This window comes from Perca flavescens, chromosome 9, assembly GCF_004354835.1.
Source record: "Perca flavescens isolate YP-PL-M2 chromosome 9, PFLA_1.0, whole genome shotgun sequence".
NCBI lineage: Eukaryota > Metazoa > Chordata > Actinopteri > Perciformes > Percidae > Perca > Perca flavescens.
Window position 1 is genome coordinate 26,806,663 of NC_041339.1, and position 18,800 is coordinate 26,825,462.

The 18,800-nt window shown below is 40.1% G+C and overlaps 1 protein-coding gene across 1 annotated transcript in view; it reads left to right on the plus strand.

The window, feature by feature from the left end:
* anos1b (anosmin 1b) overlaps window positions 1-18,800 on the plus strand; it is a 45,296-nt gene that overhangs the window by 7,739 nt on the left and 18,757 nt on the right. Inside the window, exons 2-3 of the mRNA XM_028588570.1 lie at window positions 3,490-3,537; window positions 18,475-18,537. Of these exons, the coding sequence (XP_028444371.1) occupies window positions 3,490-3,537; window positions 18,475-18,537 (111 nt within the window). The remainder of the gene's footprint in view (window positions 1-3,489; window positions 3,538-18,474; window positions 18,538-18,800) is intronic.

Here is an 18,800-nt window from a genome sequence, read left to right on the forward strand (position 1 = left end):
TACCAGATTGCAATGCAGCTGTAAGACTCTCTCACCAATACACATATTGGTCTTTCACCTTACATATTAACCCCACTGGTCCAGGTACATACATTTGGCAACTTTTAAAGGAAATTTTGGTAAATGTGGGGAATTTGTAACAGAATCCAAAGTAATAAAATCAGTACGCGATATCACTCCATCACAAAGAATTCACGGAACCTCACAAACTGATGCTGAAAGGTAGCCTAGAAATCTAGACGCACCCTAGCGGCAGCAAATGTAATTTGGGTCTGGCTTGTCAGGCTAGCTGAAAGGGGATCTGAGGGTGGAATTTGCTTCACCGCTGCACCCCCAGCATCCCAATTCTGCAGCACTAATGCAACTTAAAGGTACCCTGTGGAGTTTTTGACCACTATGAGCAATGTTTTCATGAGTGGATCCCCATTTTGTTTGTCTGTACAATGCAAACACACAATCCCGCCAATGTTTTCACAGTATTCCACTGATCCACAGGTGGCGGTTAAGCGCCACAGAAAGCAGCAATGCCCTGACAAAAGCAGTGAAGAAGAAGACTGCCAGCAAGTAACATCAAATGTAAATGGTGTAGGTTTCAAAATGTTATAAAACATTGGATTTGCAAATGTTTTGTGAGGAATGAAATTCAACGCTTCGTTGGATCTCAGAATATGTAGAATATCCAACAAAGCTTGTTACTCTTAAATGTAACACTTGATTGTCTTAAACCTGTTTTGTCCTGAACATTTACAGTTGTGTTTTTTAGTGTCTGCAAAAGTTTGTCTTTGAAAAAAATACCAGTTACAGTACATACAAATTATTCACAACCGTGTTTTAATGTTTGAGAGAGCTAACAACCTCCTCCATTTAAATAGTGAGTTACACTGCTACTATAAGACCTGCATACATTTATTTATGCATTCAGTAGACCCTTGAGAGGTCAATCAGTTATGCGTAGTCAGAAAGTGCCTCGAGGACAGGAGGAAAGAGAGAAAAGATGGGCAGAGGAGGAAGGTGTTTCTCTGTCTCTGTAGTGATACCATGACAGCCGTTCCTCTGTTTCTCCTCTCATCTATCCCTCTTTCCATCCATCCTTCCCCACAGACTTGTTATCTATGTTCATCAGAGATTTAACCATTACTTTTATGCTCTGCTGCTTTCTTCTTCTCTCTCTCATATCGATCTCTATAGAGGCTGGTTAAGCAGCAGCCTCAGCATTATCCCCCCTTAACAACTAGCACAGATTACTGTTAAGCCAAAGGTGTCCACCTCATCAATACTCATTTAAGTCTTGAAGGCCTACTAGCATGGGCAAGACATACTTTTGTATTTCTCCCAAGGTTATGTCCAACAACCATTTCACAGACAGAATTTCAGTTTAAGCGTTGTAAACTCTGAATGAAATTGTTGCGGTCTTTGTTCAGAATTTGATCTTGATTTTGGTTGCACTCCTGATTTCTCCTCTCTGGAAAACTAACCACCTCTTCACTGCTGCCAACAGCTGGTCAACCGAGGCAACAGTAAGCAGCTGTAGCAGTGGACAAGGGTGAGAGTATGAGAGGAATGAGGCAAATCAAATTTGTGGAGAACTTGGAGCTCTGACCATTTTCACACATATGCTCAATGGCCTGTCTCTTGTCTCTGCAGAAAGCAGGCATGACTGATGGTTTGTCAGTTTAAGAAATTTACAAAAATTGTGAGTGGCAGCCCTTCCCATGCTACAGTCAGAAAGAAGCTTTTAACTGTACTGTCAGACCAACGCTTCTTTAAAATTATGTCACAGCCTTAATCATGTCCTCACTTCAGGAAAAATCCTCGGCAGTTCTAGTGACAGTAACTTCTTTTAGCTGCAACATGCAAGCATCTTTACAGGGCTTATGAGTTAATATAATTAGTCCTCATATTCATACATCAAAGTGCAATTTAGTTCCTTTAGCAGGTATTTTACCATAATAGTCAGTATGCATCTGTTTTGAATGTTAAGACTGAATGAGTCAATTCAGTATCTTCTGTACCGTAAAAGCCCTTAACCCCTAATCTCTCAACTTTAACCTCTGCACTGTTACCCCAACTCTAACCCCTTAACCCTCAACATACCAGCAGCACAAAGGCTACTTAAAAGAGGAGAAGCCCTGAAAAGTTTGTGTGTAAAGAGATAAGCTTAGTTCAGGCTAAAAACAGCACGCTCAGGAGATGGTTTAGGAGTCGTTAAGAGGGCTTATCCCACACACACACACACACACACACACACACACACACACACACACACACACACACACACACACACACACACACACACACACACACACACACACACACACACACACACACACACACACACACACACACACACACACTAGAGGCTCATATACTCCCTGGAGGAACACACACATGACAATAGACAGATACACAACTGCACACACACTCGTATTGTAATAGTTGTTTTGATGTTGGATGATGGCATCATGATTGTGCTGATGATGACAAAGCAAAGAGCAGCAGTTTTGCCACACTGACTGACTAGCTCACCAATTCAAGTTAAAAACAGCTGATAGGGTTTGGAGTCTGCACTTAAACTATTTACAGTATTTACAGTAAGTGATCCAAAATGTCCCAAAGAATTAAATAAAAACGTAACTTTAAATAAAGTTAAGTTTTAATGTAACATCCACACTGTGAAACCAACAGGCTTTATGGGATGCAGTGCTTAAATAATAGCTGATTACAATAAATAATTACTCAATTGACAGATAATGTCTTTTAAAACTATTTTGATAATCGGTTGTTTGTTATTATTTGTTTATGGGATTTCACAATTACTTAATAATAATGACAAAAAAATACCTCATGTAGCTCAGACATCAATAGGTAAAAGCAGGTCTGCGTGGCCTTGCGCGTTCAATACCAATTATGGATGATTACAAGTTTATTTTAAAGAGTTTTTCTTGGATGGAAGAACTTTTGAAAAGTTGAAGGGACTTTAGGATGAGGGGTTGGATGGTTAATCTGTATTTCTGTCCCTGTGGTCATGAGATGACGTCTCCCTCTGTCACGGTGGTTATAGCAGCCATGTTTACTGGTGGTCTTGACTCACTTAGCAGTAACTGTACACACACACACACACACACACACACACACATAAACATACATCTCACCAAGTGACGCGGCCTCTGTCTGGTTCAGCGACCACAAACACAGTGTGTTAAGTCATTTTGCACCCTGAGGATGATATGTAAATAAGAAAAAGGTTGAGTGTGTGTCTGTCTGCATGTCAGGTTTGCTCTGGTTATATGGTGACCTTTTATGAACAATATTTAGCTTTCTGTCTCCTTGTATGTCAGACAGCAGTCTCACACAAATGGGTCAAGTGTGGGCAGAATGTGTCAAACGCAGGATTTGTCTGTGAAAGATTTATTTTTTCTCTCTCTCTCTCTCTCTCTCTCTCTCTCTCTCTCTGTTTGTTTTAATCCTCATCCTCTCCGTCTCTTCCAGAGTGACCAAGTTCTGGTTTGGTGTGAAAACCACAGACGCTGTGCGCAGGTAAATACTCATACACACAAACTTGTACTGCTTCACTTCTAAAGATATTTTACTGACATACATTCAATTCCTTGAAGGCTTACCCAAACATTAAACATCCATCTGTGCCTAACCCGAACCAGTCATAACCCTAAAACCGAGTCTTCAATGTAGGAGTAAATACCAAGGGTCAAAATTCTGGCAACATTACCCTAACTCTGATTTCATTCCATCAAACACAATTGGCTGTCTTCGGGTTGTAAGACGTTGTAAGCCTGTGAGGGTTTTTGTCATTTTTGCTGCACTAGCAACTCCTACTGGTTGGGGAGGACCATCTTCATGTTACACCTAGTGAGGCTCATTGCTTGGAAGCGGGTGCAGCACTGCCAAAAAAACAATAGAGTGAGCAGTGAAAAGGGCAAAAAACTGTGCAAAGTCTTACTGTATCTATAAAATAAGTTGTTGATCTTGAAGGGACAGAATTTGTCTTTTAAGTATGAACAAAAATATTCAATGATGAAGGGGGCAAGTTCTTCTCCAGTGATGTAACAAAACTTTCCCAAAACTACAGCATAATACCAGACAACAAGAAGGTACTGGGGGCAAAAACAGCAATGAAAAAAAATCAAATGTCAAATGTTTTGATCTCTTTTCATTGACTCAGTGATTAAAATTATGAGTCTGGCCAAAGGGCTGTCGTGGAACATTAAACAGAACACAGGTATGGCTTTTTTTGGACATCATATTGTATAAGGGGCCATGGAAAATATGTGTTTCTGACTAGCTGGCACATCTCAAACTAATTTCTGTGAAACAGTTTGAATCAGTGCACAAAAGTACATTAAAATGCAATTATTCGTAGTAACAACAGTATGTTTGCTTTGTGCTACATTACCATCTAACTGTCACTGGTGTATTAAGTAAGTAAGTGGATATAGTATAATATGGGGTTCCGATTATGCCAAAATTAAGTCGACATGCTTACATTCTATGTCTATTTGTCAGTATCTATGTCTATGCTTACTGTCAATGTCTATGTCTATGTCTGTCTGTGTATGCTATGTGTCGTCTTCCATGTCTATGTGTCTTATTAAGTGTCTATGTCCATGTCTGTCTGTCTATGCTATGTGTCGTATAAAGGCCTTTTTATGGTCGCAGAGCTTTCGCCGTAGCCTACGTAAGTGGTCTAATGTTTATACTTGTGCGCTGGTGTGTGCGTCAAGCCGGCATGTGTGTGTAGGTGGGGAGTGGGTGATAGAGTGAGGGAGAAAGTGAGAGAGTGACGGCGATTAGCTTTGGAGTGAGTACTGACTCTAGAGTCATAGTGAGAGAAACAAAGTGTCTCCCCTGTGCTTTCTGACCATGGTTGGAAATCTGTAGCTGGAAAAGTTAACCGTTAACGACGCACAAACATAAAAAGGCCTTAAGTGTGATAACACACAACGAGGTATCCTGATAGAATATGACAATGCTGACACAACAACAGTAAAAGCAGAGTCAGAGTCTCTGCTTCGAGAGGCAAAGAGACCGAGAGAGAGTCTTTCTCTTGCTTCCCTTGTGTATGGAATCTTTACACCCACCACACGACTCCTGTAATAGCAAAGGTGGTGTTTTACTTAAAATAATGTCCTCCCCTATATCCCCATTATCCATCCACCCTGGAGCAAAAATTATCCACTGTTTATTCACTTAACACTGTCTGCCAGGAGGCTTTACTGTGTGTGTGTGTGTGTGTGTGTGTGTGTGTGTGTGTGTGTGTGTGTGTGTGTGTGTGTGTGTGTGTGTGTGTGCTAATTAATTGTTTGATTCAAGAGGAGTTTCCATGCCATGTATTTTTAGCTGCCGGTCTGTCCACTCTGGAGCAGTTCCTGCTTGTTACAGCTTTCTGGACATTGCTGTGGGTGATTTAGACCGCTGGTCCCAAATCAAACACGCAGACGGTTTCGTGGATAAGACAGAAACGGGGTCTCCATATTTTGATGCAATTCATCATGTTTTAAATCAGACAGGCCAAAAGATGAAAACAGGAAAATATCTTCAGTATTTGGAGAAAAAAAAAAAAAGATTGGAGAGGAAAATAAAAGTTTTTATCACTAAACAAAGTATGTGAGATCAGAAACTATTTGATGGATTAATTAATGATGTTGTGTAAGCCACAGCCCAAAAATTGTTTGCAAAATATCTGTCCACCATGACCTTTTATTTCCTGACATTAACTTACTCAATATTAATGACTTCTTGAAATATTCTGTCTGGTTTCTTATTGATGTGTTTTCTGAACTCTCCGTTCAGGTTCACACCTAAAAACGTCATCACAGCTGAAAGTGCGCCTGAGTCGTATTTTACTTCTTGCAACAGTTCCAAGTTTTGCTACAAATGCACAGTTGGACAAAGTAGAGAGAGTAAGAAACAGGCTTGAGAGCGAGAGCGTTTTCTTCTTCTGTACAGCGCGTAGATCAGTAGTGTGCATGTTTAGGTCAGCTGGGGTTAATGTCAACAACAGACAAGAGCATGCCCCCCTCCAAAACCCCCACTGACAGACCGTTGCAGTGGATACCGCAACGAACAAAACATCAGACCTCAACCTTCGGCTATTCCTAACCCCCCTCACTACCTCAAACATGCACAGCTCCTTTGACCTTCCCCAATCTTATCTATATCCTTCCTTCTCTCCCTCCTTTGTTTCTATTCCTGATGTTTAGAGTTCAACAAACACACAGAGAATGAGAACAGAAAATATTTTCTAGTTTAATACCACATCTAAACTTTATTACCTTGGCTTTGTGTCTTGCTGTTGTACATGTGTGAATACCAGTGTGGCAACCAACGTCCAACAACAGTCTCTAAAATTGGCCAGTGGGGTCTGACTCTGCGTAAACCACAATTTTCCTTTTAGACAGGCTGATACTGCACAGACATGCACAGTGTCTCCTCTAGCTTGTTTGAATTGCAGAGTTATTAATTCTTACCGTTTTACAGTCTGTTGAAAGTGGACACAGCCCAATTTGTAAAAGTCACCAGGGTAGGCCAACAAAAATAAATTAGAACAGAAAAGCATCTATCCCAGTCCTCAGGCATAATTGCCAAGATTAATCAAAAATAATGAATTATGAAGCAGAGGAAGTCAATCACTGTTTAATGCTCCCAAGGTGTATATATTTGTTAACAGGATATGTGGGAGATATTTTAGGCTTGCTATTTGTTTTTATTGATTATGCACCTTGGGAGCATTACACATTGAGCACAATCCACTTTATTTTTGTTTCATTAGGCTAACATAAATATAACAGAAACATAATACATACATAATATCTCCATGTTTCCATTCTACTCTATTCTATTAATTCTTAATTTGTTCTAGTAAAAAAATAATTAAGATAATTTTTGGGGCGTTTAAGGCCTTTATTTATATAGGACAGCTAAAGCCATGAAAATGGGAGAGAGGGGGAATGACATGCAGCAAAGGGCCGCAGGGCAGAGTCTATCGCGCGGCCGTTGGGTCAAGGAGTAAACCTCTATATATGGGCGCTTGCTCTACCAGGTGAGCTACCCAGGCGCCCGTTCTAGTAACATTTTTGATATAAAAAGGTAAACTACAGATCCCATCAACAGCTCATAATGAGTATGACTATCGGCTCTGGGGATGGCAATGTCAGTCGGTTGGTCCACCACTTTGGCCCATCTGAAATATCTCAACAGCCATTAAATGGATTGCTATTACATTTGTACAGACATTCATGTTTCACTCAGGATGGATTTTAATAACTTTAGTGTGTCCCGACCTTTCATCATCATCCATTGTCAGGCCAAAATAGCAATCTGTCCAAATCTTTTCTTTATGCCGAAATCCCTGCAAAACTAATGACATTCACATCAGCCTCAACTGTACTTTGTGTTGAGTGCTAATTAGCAAATGTCAGCAACGTAGTATGGTGAACATTGTAAAGAATATACCTGACTAAGTTCTGTTATATTTTGTACAGTATGTATGCATATGATTCCAACTAAGCCAGGGTGCGGTGGGTGTTTGAGTGAGTTGTGTGCCTTATTTTATTTATTTATTATTTTTTTCTTTGCCTTTTCTGTATAATTTGTTGTGCTCTGTCATTTTGTCTTTTGTGTCTTTTTCTGTTTAAAATCTAAACTGTACAAAATGTATATTTTCAAAACTTGATTCTGATCTCAATAAAATATAAACTGAAGCCAAAGCTCTGAAATATTAAATGTTGCCTAAACTATTAAATGTTGTTCAAATTTGAAGGCATACTATGCAGTTTCCGTTTTTTGTCAAACAGCTACCCCTATAGTCGCTGTGGAGTACTTGTAGTTACCGTTACCGTCGTAAATACCACTCACATAGAGCTGTCTCTGCACTCACGGCCTGATCCCATCCCCCCTGGTCTTATTATCAACAATGGATGAATCAACAACTTTGCAAATTAGATTAGATTAGATTCAACTTTAACAAAGACAACGAAATGCAGTTTGCGTCTAACCAGAAGTGCAAAAAAAGCAGAAAAGTGCAATGTGATACAAAGTATAGGCAGGTGGTGGTAAAAACTGACATACAACAAGCAAGCGCAACAACATAAAACCTAGAACGCATAGAAGGTGGCTAGAGGTGGCTACTAGCCTTAGCATAACACCGGACCTGCGGCCCCGCTCTGCTTCCTCTCCCTCCTCCGTGTCTCCGCCGCCTTCTAGACCCGACAACAATCAACGGAGAGAGTCTCGTCTGTGATGTTGTGCGTATATTGAAAGAAACTCGAAATAGATATCTGGTGCTAGTCACCGATGTCCAAAAGGTTCTGGCGGATGTTCGCAGAACCGATAGCAGTAAAGCAATTTGTGATTCTCGCGAGATTTGGCGGGGCGCCACCTCCCAAACTTGCATTGCTGGGTTCCCCTGCTTTGCTGTCAGCATGATTCGCCCTACTACGAGTTTGTTTACCATCAAAATGACTTAGAAGCTGTTATATTAAGGTACAGATCTTGCATAGTATGCCTTTAAGGTGCAATACTCAGCCCTTGTCTGGACCATTTACTCTGCAGAGAGAAAAAGAGAAGGAGAGAGTCAGTGGGGAGGAAGTGTTTATCTGTTGGAGGAAAACACTCCTGTGCACAGATTGATTTTCAGACGTTTCCTCCAGTGAGCTACATTTTTCTTATCTTTATAAACCAAATTTTAGGGTTATTAATAAAGCAAATTTAACAAAATGTGACTTGGTCTCAACCTACATTCCACTGCAGATCTCATAAAGCCTTTTGGCAGTGTAACATACTGAATAACTTTTGTCAGAGATTTTTACAGAATAATTTGGGGACTGGTTTTACTTTTCCTTTAACTCCTTTTTGGTTCCTTATCCAGACTTGGAGCAGTGCTGAATGAGGTTGTTCTCACTGAGGTTTAACACATGTAAAACATAGTCAGTCTATCTGCTCACAGTCACACACCCACACACACAAAGTGGCGCACTGGGAAGCTAAAGGATGAATTTAATTTCCCATGTAATCTGTTTCACTTAGGAGGCTGAAAGCTTGCAATGATCCATTTTTTTCACACTGGAAATGGCACAAAACAATTACAAACAGCAAGATATTTGAATAATTTCTTTAGCAATTTCATGACATAAATTTCATTTCATGTTCTTAAATAATGTTTACTCTCAGATTTGTTCAAAACCAAACAAACTTTATAGGGGACAGTGCAGAAAGTGCATCCGTAGGACATGTAGGGTGCAAATACTCTGCAATGATATATTATTAGTCTTCCATATATAGGCACACTATATCAAATCATTGATTGCATGACATTGTCATTTATAATAAAAAAGGATAAAGATTGTCTAAAGTTATACCTCTAGTGAATGCCTTAATATGCAAGGTTAAGAGAAAGAGATAAAGGTAAAGGTAAGCAGTGTCTCATTGAATGTTGTGCTTTATCTGTTCCTTTGTTACATACGGCCCAGGATTTCTCTATTATATAATATAAGACACAAACACGCACCAGGCAGATGTTGCCCCAACTCATATGGTTTGTGTCACATCATCAGTGGACTCTCATTCGTGGAAACACACATGGGACGGAGTTCACTAAAAATGAACTACAGCCCTCACTCAACTCCTCCATCTGTCCATCAGTCCATCTCCTTTTTTATCTCTTTCTTTCTCTCTCTCACACACACATGCAAAGTAGACATAGTAATGTGTACCAGGTGTGTGAGGCAGCAGGATGTCCACTTGCAAACAGGTCTGATGCAGAACAAAGAACAGAGCTATCAAGTCACTGTTTCTCTTTTTCTCTTATCATAATCTCTCTTATTCATTCCTCATTACTTGCTCTTCAGAGGTTCACATTATTTGTAATACCAGTTGGAATAGTTATGGCTATATTATCGCTGTATTAGCTTAGCTTTGGTAGATTTCACATCATACTGTAAGTCAGAACTCTAATAGTAGTATACAGCGTGATTTATGTTTCTGCATTAAATCTACACCGTGGTTATGTATGTAGGTACGTGGAAACATGGACCCCATGCTGGACCCTACATTGTAGCCTGCCATGCATCTCTTGAAAAATTTAACTACATGTCGCGGCGATGCACATCGCTCGCCGTGGCTTGGTAGCGGTGTATTTCCCCCGACTCATTTCCTGGTTCTCCTTCTCTATAAACAACAAGAACTCAAATAGAGGGTTAAGTTTTCCTGCTCCTGATTTCCCACCGTGGTCAGAAAGCACAGGGGTGACACTTTGTTTCTCTCACTATGCCTCTAGAGTCGGCACTCGCTTCGAAGCTAATCACCATCACTCTCTCACTCGCTCTACCACACACTCCCCAGGCACACACAAATGCCGGCCCTGCTATTTCCTTAAAGAGATCGACGGACACACCAACACACAAGTATAAACTTAAGGCCACTTACATAGGCTACGGCAAAAGCTCTGCGTGGAGCCTCCACAGAACCATAAATCACACTTTAGACTTACGGAAGTGTGTGTAGTCCCTCCATCGTCTTTCCTGGATTCTTTAAGGATTTCCTCCCAGTCACACATGCTTGGTGTATATCCATAGGTAGATGTCCAGGTGGTGTCTCTAAGCGTGATGCTGCATTCTATTTACCTTGGAAGTTGAAAGCCGGAGCTGGGAATGACGTCACACCCGAGTTGATTGCGTTCCAGTACAACAAGTTAGAATGTTTGCGCTAGCCAGGTTAGCCATTGTTAGCAATACCAGTTGATGAACAACGCATTACACTGTATTTTAAGCATTCAAACACCGTAGGAACATGTCGACAGATAGAAGTTGGACAGTACTGTGGGTATGACTGGTTTAATGACACACAAATAATACAGAAGTGCTATTAAACTATATATTACTACAGCTTTCACTAATGTTGATGCACAGAGCAGCCATGTTGGATTTTGAGGCTGGCTTTGCTTGGGGTATTGTGGGGTTCTCAGACTTTTCAAGACAGAAATCTGACTTCAGGGGGCGTTCCACTTAAAATGTCCAACTTGGAACTCGGAAATTCCGAGTTCATGTATGAAGGTGAGGGTTGGAACATATACCGGTGGGTAAATTGAGAGCTTCAGGCTTAGTTCCACCTTCACCACAACAGTCCGGTGCAACACCTAACACTAATAGTGTGCGCACCAATCCACCTTTAAACACACACATTCCATCATACCCTCACTTATGAACAAGATCCCAACGTATTTTAACTGCTTTAGTTAGGGCAGAAATTTGTTCCAGTGGGGGCTGTCTACTGTTTTACCACACTTGAAGGTGTTGAATCTCGCCACAATTACTTCTCATTCAAATCAAATGTTGGATTAAAATGAAATCGGCAATCACAATGTTATAATCGAAAGAGGCCGCAGGAAATAATTGAAGAAGAATATGTTGGACAGGGTTTCAACAGTCAGGCAGTCATCCCTGTGTGCCAGCTTGAAGCTCCCGTCTCACTCGCCTCCTTAGATTTTAAAGTACAACTCAACCCAGTACAACAGCTGCAAACAACAGCTTGCTAGAATGTATAAGCTTGCATATCAATCTTAATTATGTGTCTTTCTTCTCCTTTTCCCACAGTCATTTCCATTCCCTATGCTGTTCAGACTTGTCCAATAGTTTATTAAGATGTCTGGTTGAGATATGTAACATGTACTTGGCCATAAGTGCAAATTATGTCAAAATATTGTTAGAAATGCAAGCTCATGCTCGCAGGGCATTTAAAGGAATACATGAGATTTTCAAATCTGAACTTGATATTTTGGCCTTTTAGAAAGTTAACAAACCAGCAAAACCTCTTGTAGGTCGAGTATTTTGACCGCCACCTGCCATCAACACATCAATTTCTTAATTGTCCATACTTCCTTCCTTTCTCTGTCCAAACAGAGCAGTCAGTCTAGCAATCTTATTTTAGACAGAGAGAAAGCACAGAGAGAAAATGATTAGGGGAAACACAGAGAGAGAAAGCTCTGGTAAGATTTTGTCTGAGGTTATTGTGGGCACATGTGGTTTGAGAGGTTAGGAAGTTAACCACCAAACTATCTCGAAACATTTGTCTTTTGACTATCCTCCCAATCTCTATTTCTTCAGCTTTTCCTCTCCTCCCGCAAGCTGCTGATTTAAGTTAGCTCTGGTTGTTGTACATGTTTTTCCAAAGGTCTGGCAAAACTATAACATGCTTTTCAAAGGGATTTGTGGAATTTGTTCCGCTACTTTTCACTCACGTACCACAAAGCCTGAAGTGTGTGTATTCATGTGTGTATACTTATATGCATGTTTGCAAATTCAAAATATAAAAGCATCTTCTTGCCCTCTGTAATGTTCTGTAGAATCTTATTTAGCATATAAATTACTATTACTATTATTGTTACTATTGAATGTAGCACTGTGACATCAATAAATCAACACTTGTGAATTAATTGTGATGCAATAGTTTGACCATCATTGACTAACTTAAGCTTGATGATGTGAAATGAGGAAGGCATACATGAAAAAGCAACAATTAGATTTATATTCACACCGAGTTATTAAACGTCTGCATGTACTTTTTTTTTCGTAATCTTAAGTATTTAGAAAAACGTATTGTAAGTTTTTCTTTCATGTTTTCTCAAAACCACATTTCACATACAATACTAAACAGACTGTGATTTCAATAACATTCACAACATTGGTTGTAATTAGATATTTTATCAGTATTAGTCATGGACAGTAATCATAGACTACTAGCCTAAAGCTACTATTATTGTTTCCTTACAATCACACTCCTGTCAGTTTGTTGTTTGACTGGCCCTCTACTTCTCTCACTACACCTTTAACCTGAAGTCAGTATGTGACATCACTGGGCCTGCATCCACCACTGAACTGCATGTGACAATGTGGGCCACCGGGTCAGATTTCGCAGGAAATCTGCTGGATTGCTTTGCAGGAGAAAACATGACGAGGATGCTATTCTTCACTTCAAACAGAGCTTTCAGGTTCTCAAAATAGCTGCTGGTGGAAGATAAGAAAAGCTGATGGAAAAATAACTTTCAAGTTCTTTTCTTTTGTGTTTAAGAATAAGAGAATATTTTGCAGAAGAATAAATATCCTTTTTTTTTAAACAACAACATTTATCGGAAATTTGGTCTCAACTTTAAGAAATGCTTGGTCATACCAGTACCCTGGGATTGTGGCATGCAGTCATAGCTACAATTTTACAACTCTTTTTCTTGTCATTCACACTGATAGAAAGATGTTTAACGAGCCTACGAGGGTTTGGTATTATACCATAATACTTTCTTGGTACAGACTGAAGTGTGTCTGTATCTAAAATTTTAACATTTAGTTTCCAGTTGTACAACAATTAACATTTGAGCTTTGTTAAATAGATAAAGGGTTTTGTCGAAAACATGTTTATATTTGTCAACTTTAGGGATTGAAAACATAATTGCAAAAAAAAATCTTGATGCTCACACTAAAACTAAAGGAGTAGTGAAAGAAGTTAAACAGTACCTAATCCTAAATACTACACATACTGTATGTTCTTTATGGGAAAAAATATGAAAAAGACTCTGAACAGCTGAACACATAAATGAACATAAATAGTTTTTCACATTGCACACAGTGAACTGGGGATGGTGTATGGAGAATGAGCACATCTGGTCTGTGGCTGTCTTTGTCTCTCTCTCTCTCTTTCCCTTTCCTCTGGACCTGTTTCACAATTTGTCTTTCATCTCTTCTCTCCTTTTCAACTGACACTCACTTCTCCCCCCCCCTCCCCCCCATCCACTCTGAAACCACATCTCTCCTCCCCTCCCTCTCCCATTTCCTCTCCTCCCTCTCGCTGAGTGTGGCTGTCATCCCTCTATCGTGGCAGGTGAGGCCATAAAACAGCAGGAGAGGCCAAAGCAGGGCCGAGAAAAAGTGTGTGTGTGTGTGTGTGTGTGTGTGTGTGTGTGTGTGTGTGTGTGTGATTAATTATTATACAGATATCTGAGGAGCTCACTATGCAAACTGCACACATATGGACACATACACAGTGATTAATCAAGGCTCTGTTGTTACAGTGTGTTGGTGTGTTAAACAGTAACACCCCTGACGTCTGACCTCTGCTGTGTCTACCGCTCTCTCTCTCACACACACATAACTCATCATGTCGCCTTCAAGGCCAAAAGTGTCCGTTTGTCTCTCAGCTCCACTTACACAAATACGGTGCATGTACTTTTCAGTGATTAACAACATCCAAGTGATATTTGAGAGTGTAAGGTGCGTACCACATACATACCTTGAGTGTTTTCAGCTTAAATCCATTTGCCTTGATCCTCCCTTTCTCCCTTCTCTCTCTCTCTGTCTTGCCTTTCTCTCCCTATTGAGAGTAAAATAATACATACCCACATTCATTACTTTAGTAATACAAGTAAAATACTCTTTTGCATGTAAACCTTTTCCATTCAGCATTAGTAACAGTAGAGATTATTAGTGTATAGGACTATTACTGGCAAAATATATAAAGTACCAAACATTAAAGTAACTCTTATGCAGAATGGCCCCTGTCAGTGTTAAATTAATATATTGTTGGATTGTTATTGCTGTTGCATTAAGAGAGTGAGAGAGAGAGAGAGAAGAGAGAGAGAGAGAGAGAGAGAGAGAGAGAGAGAGAGAGAGAGCATATACGGCAGTATGTGGCGGTTAACATGGATTGTGTGGCGGGCCGCCACAAATATATCCATGTATGGGAAACACTGGTATTGGTGTTTGCAAGAGTTAATATTCATTATTATCAAATTATATGGTATGGATGTGTTGTGGGATGGGATGTTTAGTTATTTAGGTTTAGGGGCATTTTTTAGCCTTTGTTAGATACCGTAGAGGAGAGACAATGACAGGAAAAGGACTCAAACCTGTGACATTGTGATTACAAAGTTAGCTATCTAAACCTTTATTTCACAGGGATGCCCCGGAAGCTGGGTAAAAACCCCAAAATAAACTTCAGTGGGGATGTATGTTTTAGCCCTGGATAAGAAGAGGATAAGTCAGGGAGAGCAGAGGAAGAAGGAGAGGAGAGGTGTTGAAGTAGGGGTAAGTAAGGAGGTAGAGAAAAGCAGTGCAGGGATGAAAGGTCAAGGAGGAGAAAAAGAGGAGTGATAATGTGAAGACAGGAGATAAAAAGATCAGACGATAATAGAAAGCGGACAGAAGATGGAAAGAGTAGAAGGGAAGGGTATGAAAAATGAAACATCTAACTGATCAAAGTGGCAGCAAAGGACGAAGGGAGAGTACAAAGTGGGCTGGGTTTGGATGCAAGATGGAGTTGTGCGCATGTGACAAAAGACAATAGGTGTGTGTGTGTGTGTGTGTGTGTGTGTGTGTGATTATGGTTAGGGTTAGGGTTATGGTTAAGGTTAGTGTTAGGTGCCTTAAAGTCAACGGTCGCAGCGCTGCCTTGAAGGAGACGTTGGGGGCTTAAAACACCATGGAGCATTAAATTGTGAAGTCGATTGAAACTTCTAAAGTGCAGCACACATTGCTGTAACATTGTAAGGGTGTTCCAACCTAAGTGTGACAAAATATTCATGTTGATCTGGCAGAGATGGGCAGTCTAACATGCTTGGAGTGGCTGTTTTACCATCTTCTAAATATCAAGGTGTATGATGCCTAAACACCTGCAATGGTTGTTCCTTATGAAAGACCATGTAATGTATTTTATTTGCTCCCCGGATCAAATTCCCAAAGCCAGTACTGACAGCTTTAAATGTGTTGTTTTGTCCGACCAGCAGTCCAAAACCCAAACATATTCAGTTTGCTATTGTAAAATACTAAGGAAACCAGAAAATGCTATCATTTGAGAAGTTCAGGCGACACAATCTTTTGCATTTGCATCATCAAAATGATTAGCGATTATCAAAATAGTTTGTCTTTTGATTGACTAATTCATTAATTGACTAATCGCTGCTGCTCTAGATGTCTGTTGCACATTAGTTTTTACTAGTAAATATAGTCATAATTTTAGCAAAGTCCACTACTATTTGACTAATCAAAATATACTGTACACAAAACTGTTATATGAATTCTATAATATTATCAGAACTTTTTTAACTCATGATATCAACATGAACAATTTACAGAATACAAATATGTGTTACAATCTGCAGCTTAAAGGAACACGCCAACTTATTGGGACTTTAGCTTATTCACCGTAACCCCAAGCGTTAGACAAGTCCATACATACCCTTCTCATCTCCGTGCGTGCTGTAACATTGTCTGATGTTACAGATCCTGCAGGTGAATGGTTCCAGGAATCCTACTGCTCCAAATTGTGACAAAAGTGACAAAATAACGCCAACATGTTCCTATTTACATGTTGTGATTTGTAGAGTCACAGCGTGTACAAAAAAACAACGTAACATGAGACAAAGCCATCTTCTAACCGTAAACAAGCCGGGAACTATATTCTCAGACGGGCTTTCTGCGAGCATATCACTGCGCCAAAGTACAATATTCTTCCGCCTGAAAATATAGTTCCCGGTTTGTTTAGGGATAGAAAGTGTCTGTGTCTCATGTTATGTTGTTTTTTGTACATGTTGTGACTCTACAAATCACAACATGTAAATAGGAACATGTTGGCATTATTATGTCACTTATTTGGAGCAGTAGGATTGCTGGAACCATTCACCTGCATGTTCTGTGCTGGCCTGATGCCCCTGGAGCCGTCAGACAGCATTACAGCATGCACGGAGATGAGAAGGGTATGTATGGACTTGTCTAACTCTGGGGGTTACGGTGAATAAGCTAAATTCCCAATAAGTCGGCATGTTCCTTTAATGCATGTTCCTGATTAATGCAAACCTGATTGAATGTGCCTGAGAATGAGGCAGTAAGCTGTGGAATAGCAAGCAAAAAGACAATCTTTTTGTTTAGCTATTCAACAGACAGTATATTAAAGACGGTGAAATAATTATAGGACCCACAAAGGTAAAGTTTTAAAATCATGGAAAAGCCATATAAAACAATTGTCTTTTAAATATGTGCACTGATTTCTGAGTGTTTGGAACACAGTGGACATTTTTATTTTGTCACTATTGGGATCCACTGTAACCTACATAAATCTAGCCGACTACAGCCCTGTGGAGAAACAAACTTTTTACTGCCACATTACAAACCTACAGAGCAAGAGTGTTTAATACTCAATAGGGATAATTTGGGGGGGGAGTATCACTTTAAGCTAACCCAAACCTTTTCATCCATGACTTGAATGAAATGAGCCAACTGTACAACATTAAACCGCTATCATGCTTCACGCCGAGACTCCATTTTTTGTCCCACAGGCTATGAAACCAGCACATGTGGCTCCACTGGGTTTGGTTTGTTGATGCTGTATGAATCCCAGTGACAAGTAACTATGAAGTGTTTGTCTTTCATTTTATAAATGAAAAGTTTACATGGTCTTTAATGCAGTGCTCACGTGTGATGATAACCCTTAAAGTGTTCATAATCATCAGTCTGCAAATAAGCCTATCTAAAACAGCTGGGGTTTGAGAAAATACTTTTTCATCCAACAATAGCCCATTTATTTGTGCAAAAGAAGTTTTTATGGCTTTTTGTTGATTCTGTTTGTTCCCGTGGAATCAGTACGATGGAATAAATTGGAGAAATGATTGAAGCCAGGCACACTGGGGAGCTGAGGGAGGGAGACAGACAGAGGGAGGGATAGAGGAGGGGTGGGTGGGTGGAGGTTCGGGGTGAAACCGCAGTTTTTATATGTTGTCTGGTTTTAATTTGGTAAGAGCCATCATTCACCAGTTCACTGAGGTGGCAAACCAGATGAGTGTGTGCATGTGTGCATTAGGAGTGTGTGTTTTCTCTGTGTTCCATACCTGCTTAAACACTAGACCTCTGCAAATGCTAAAATCCTCTACCACTATGTCATTTATCCTTGTTCCAACACGTTTTCTTTCTTGTATTTCTTCAAACCTCAGGTATATAAAGGGACAGTTAGACATTTTTGGAAATACACTTATTTTCAATTTCTCTTGAACGTATGCGTCTAATATAAGGCATTGTTTTTAAGTCTGTGTGTCGTAATCATTGCAAAATGTGGTCCTGGAGACATCTACTGTAGCGGGAACTACCACAGAGGTGGTTTTTGAGGACTTTGCTGTCTGTCTGTCTTTTGCCACCACGATAGCATCACAACTGTGCAAGATGCATTCATGAAGCTTTGCATGTGTAAAGTTTGAAGATTCTGTGGTCCTAGAAAGGGCACTGGAAATGTTTGTCCTAAGCTAAGCTAACCAGATGCAGGCTATAGCTTCATATTGATCCTCTCATCTCTCCACCAGAAAGCAAATCATTATATTTCCCAAAAGTGTTGAACTATTGCTTTAAGAAGGGGTTGATGATCAAATGTACTTACTTTATTGTGCCTAAAGCCTCATATTTTGTTTATTTATATTTGTTTGTTTATGTGTAGTGCCTACAGCCATGCAAAGAACTGTGGGAAACCAGGAAGGTCCTTTCTCCAAAGTCTTGTGAGGTAAGACAGAAAGAGAGTGCATAATGTGTGTGTGTGTGTGTGTGTGTGTGTGTGTGTGTGTGTGTGTGTGTGTGTGTGCGTGCGTGCGTGTGTGTGTGTGTGTGTGTGTGTGTGTGTGTGTCTGTCACAACACCCTTGGTGGCTGTATCACTCCTGCACCCGAAACTTGCTTTTGTTGGCACCATGAAGCTGTTTTCTGACTGTGTATGCCATGAATGAGCATTCATGTGTGTGTTTATGCAAGCTTATGTGTGTTATGAATA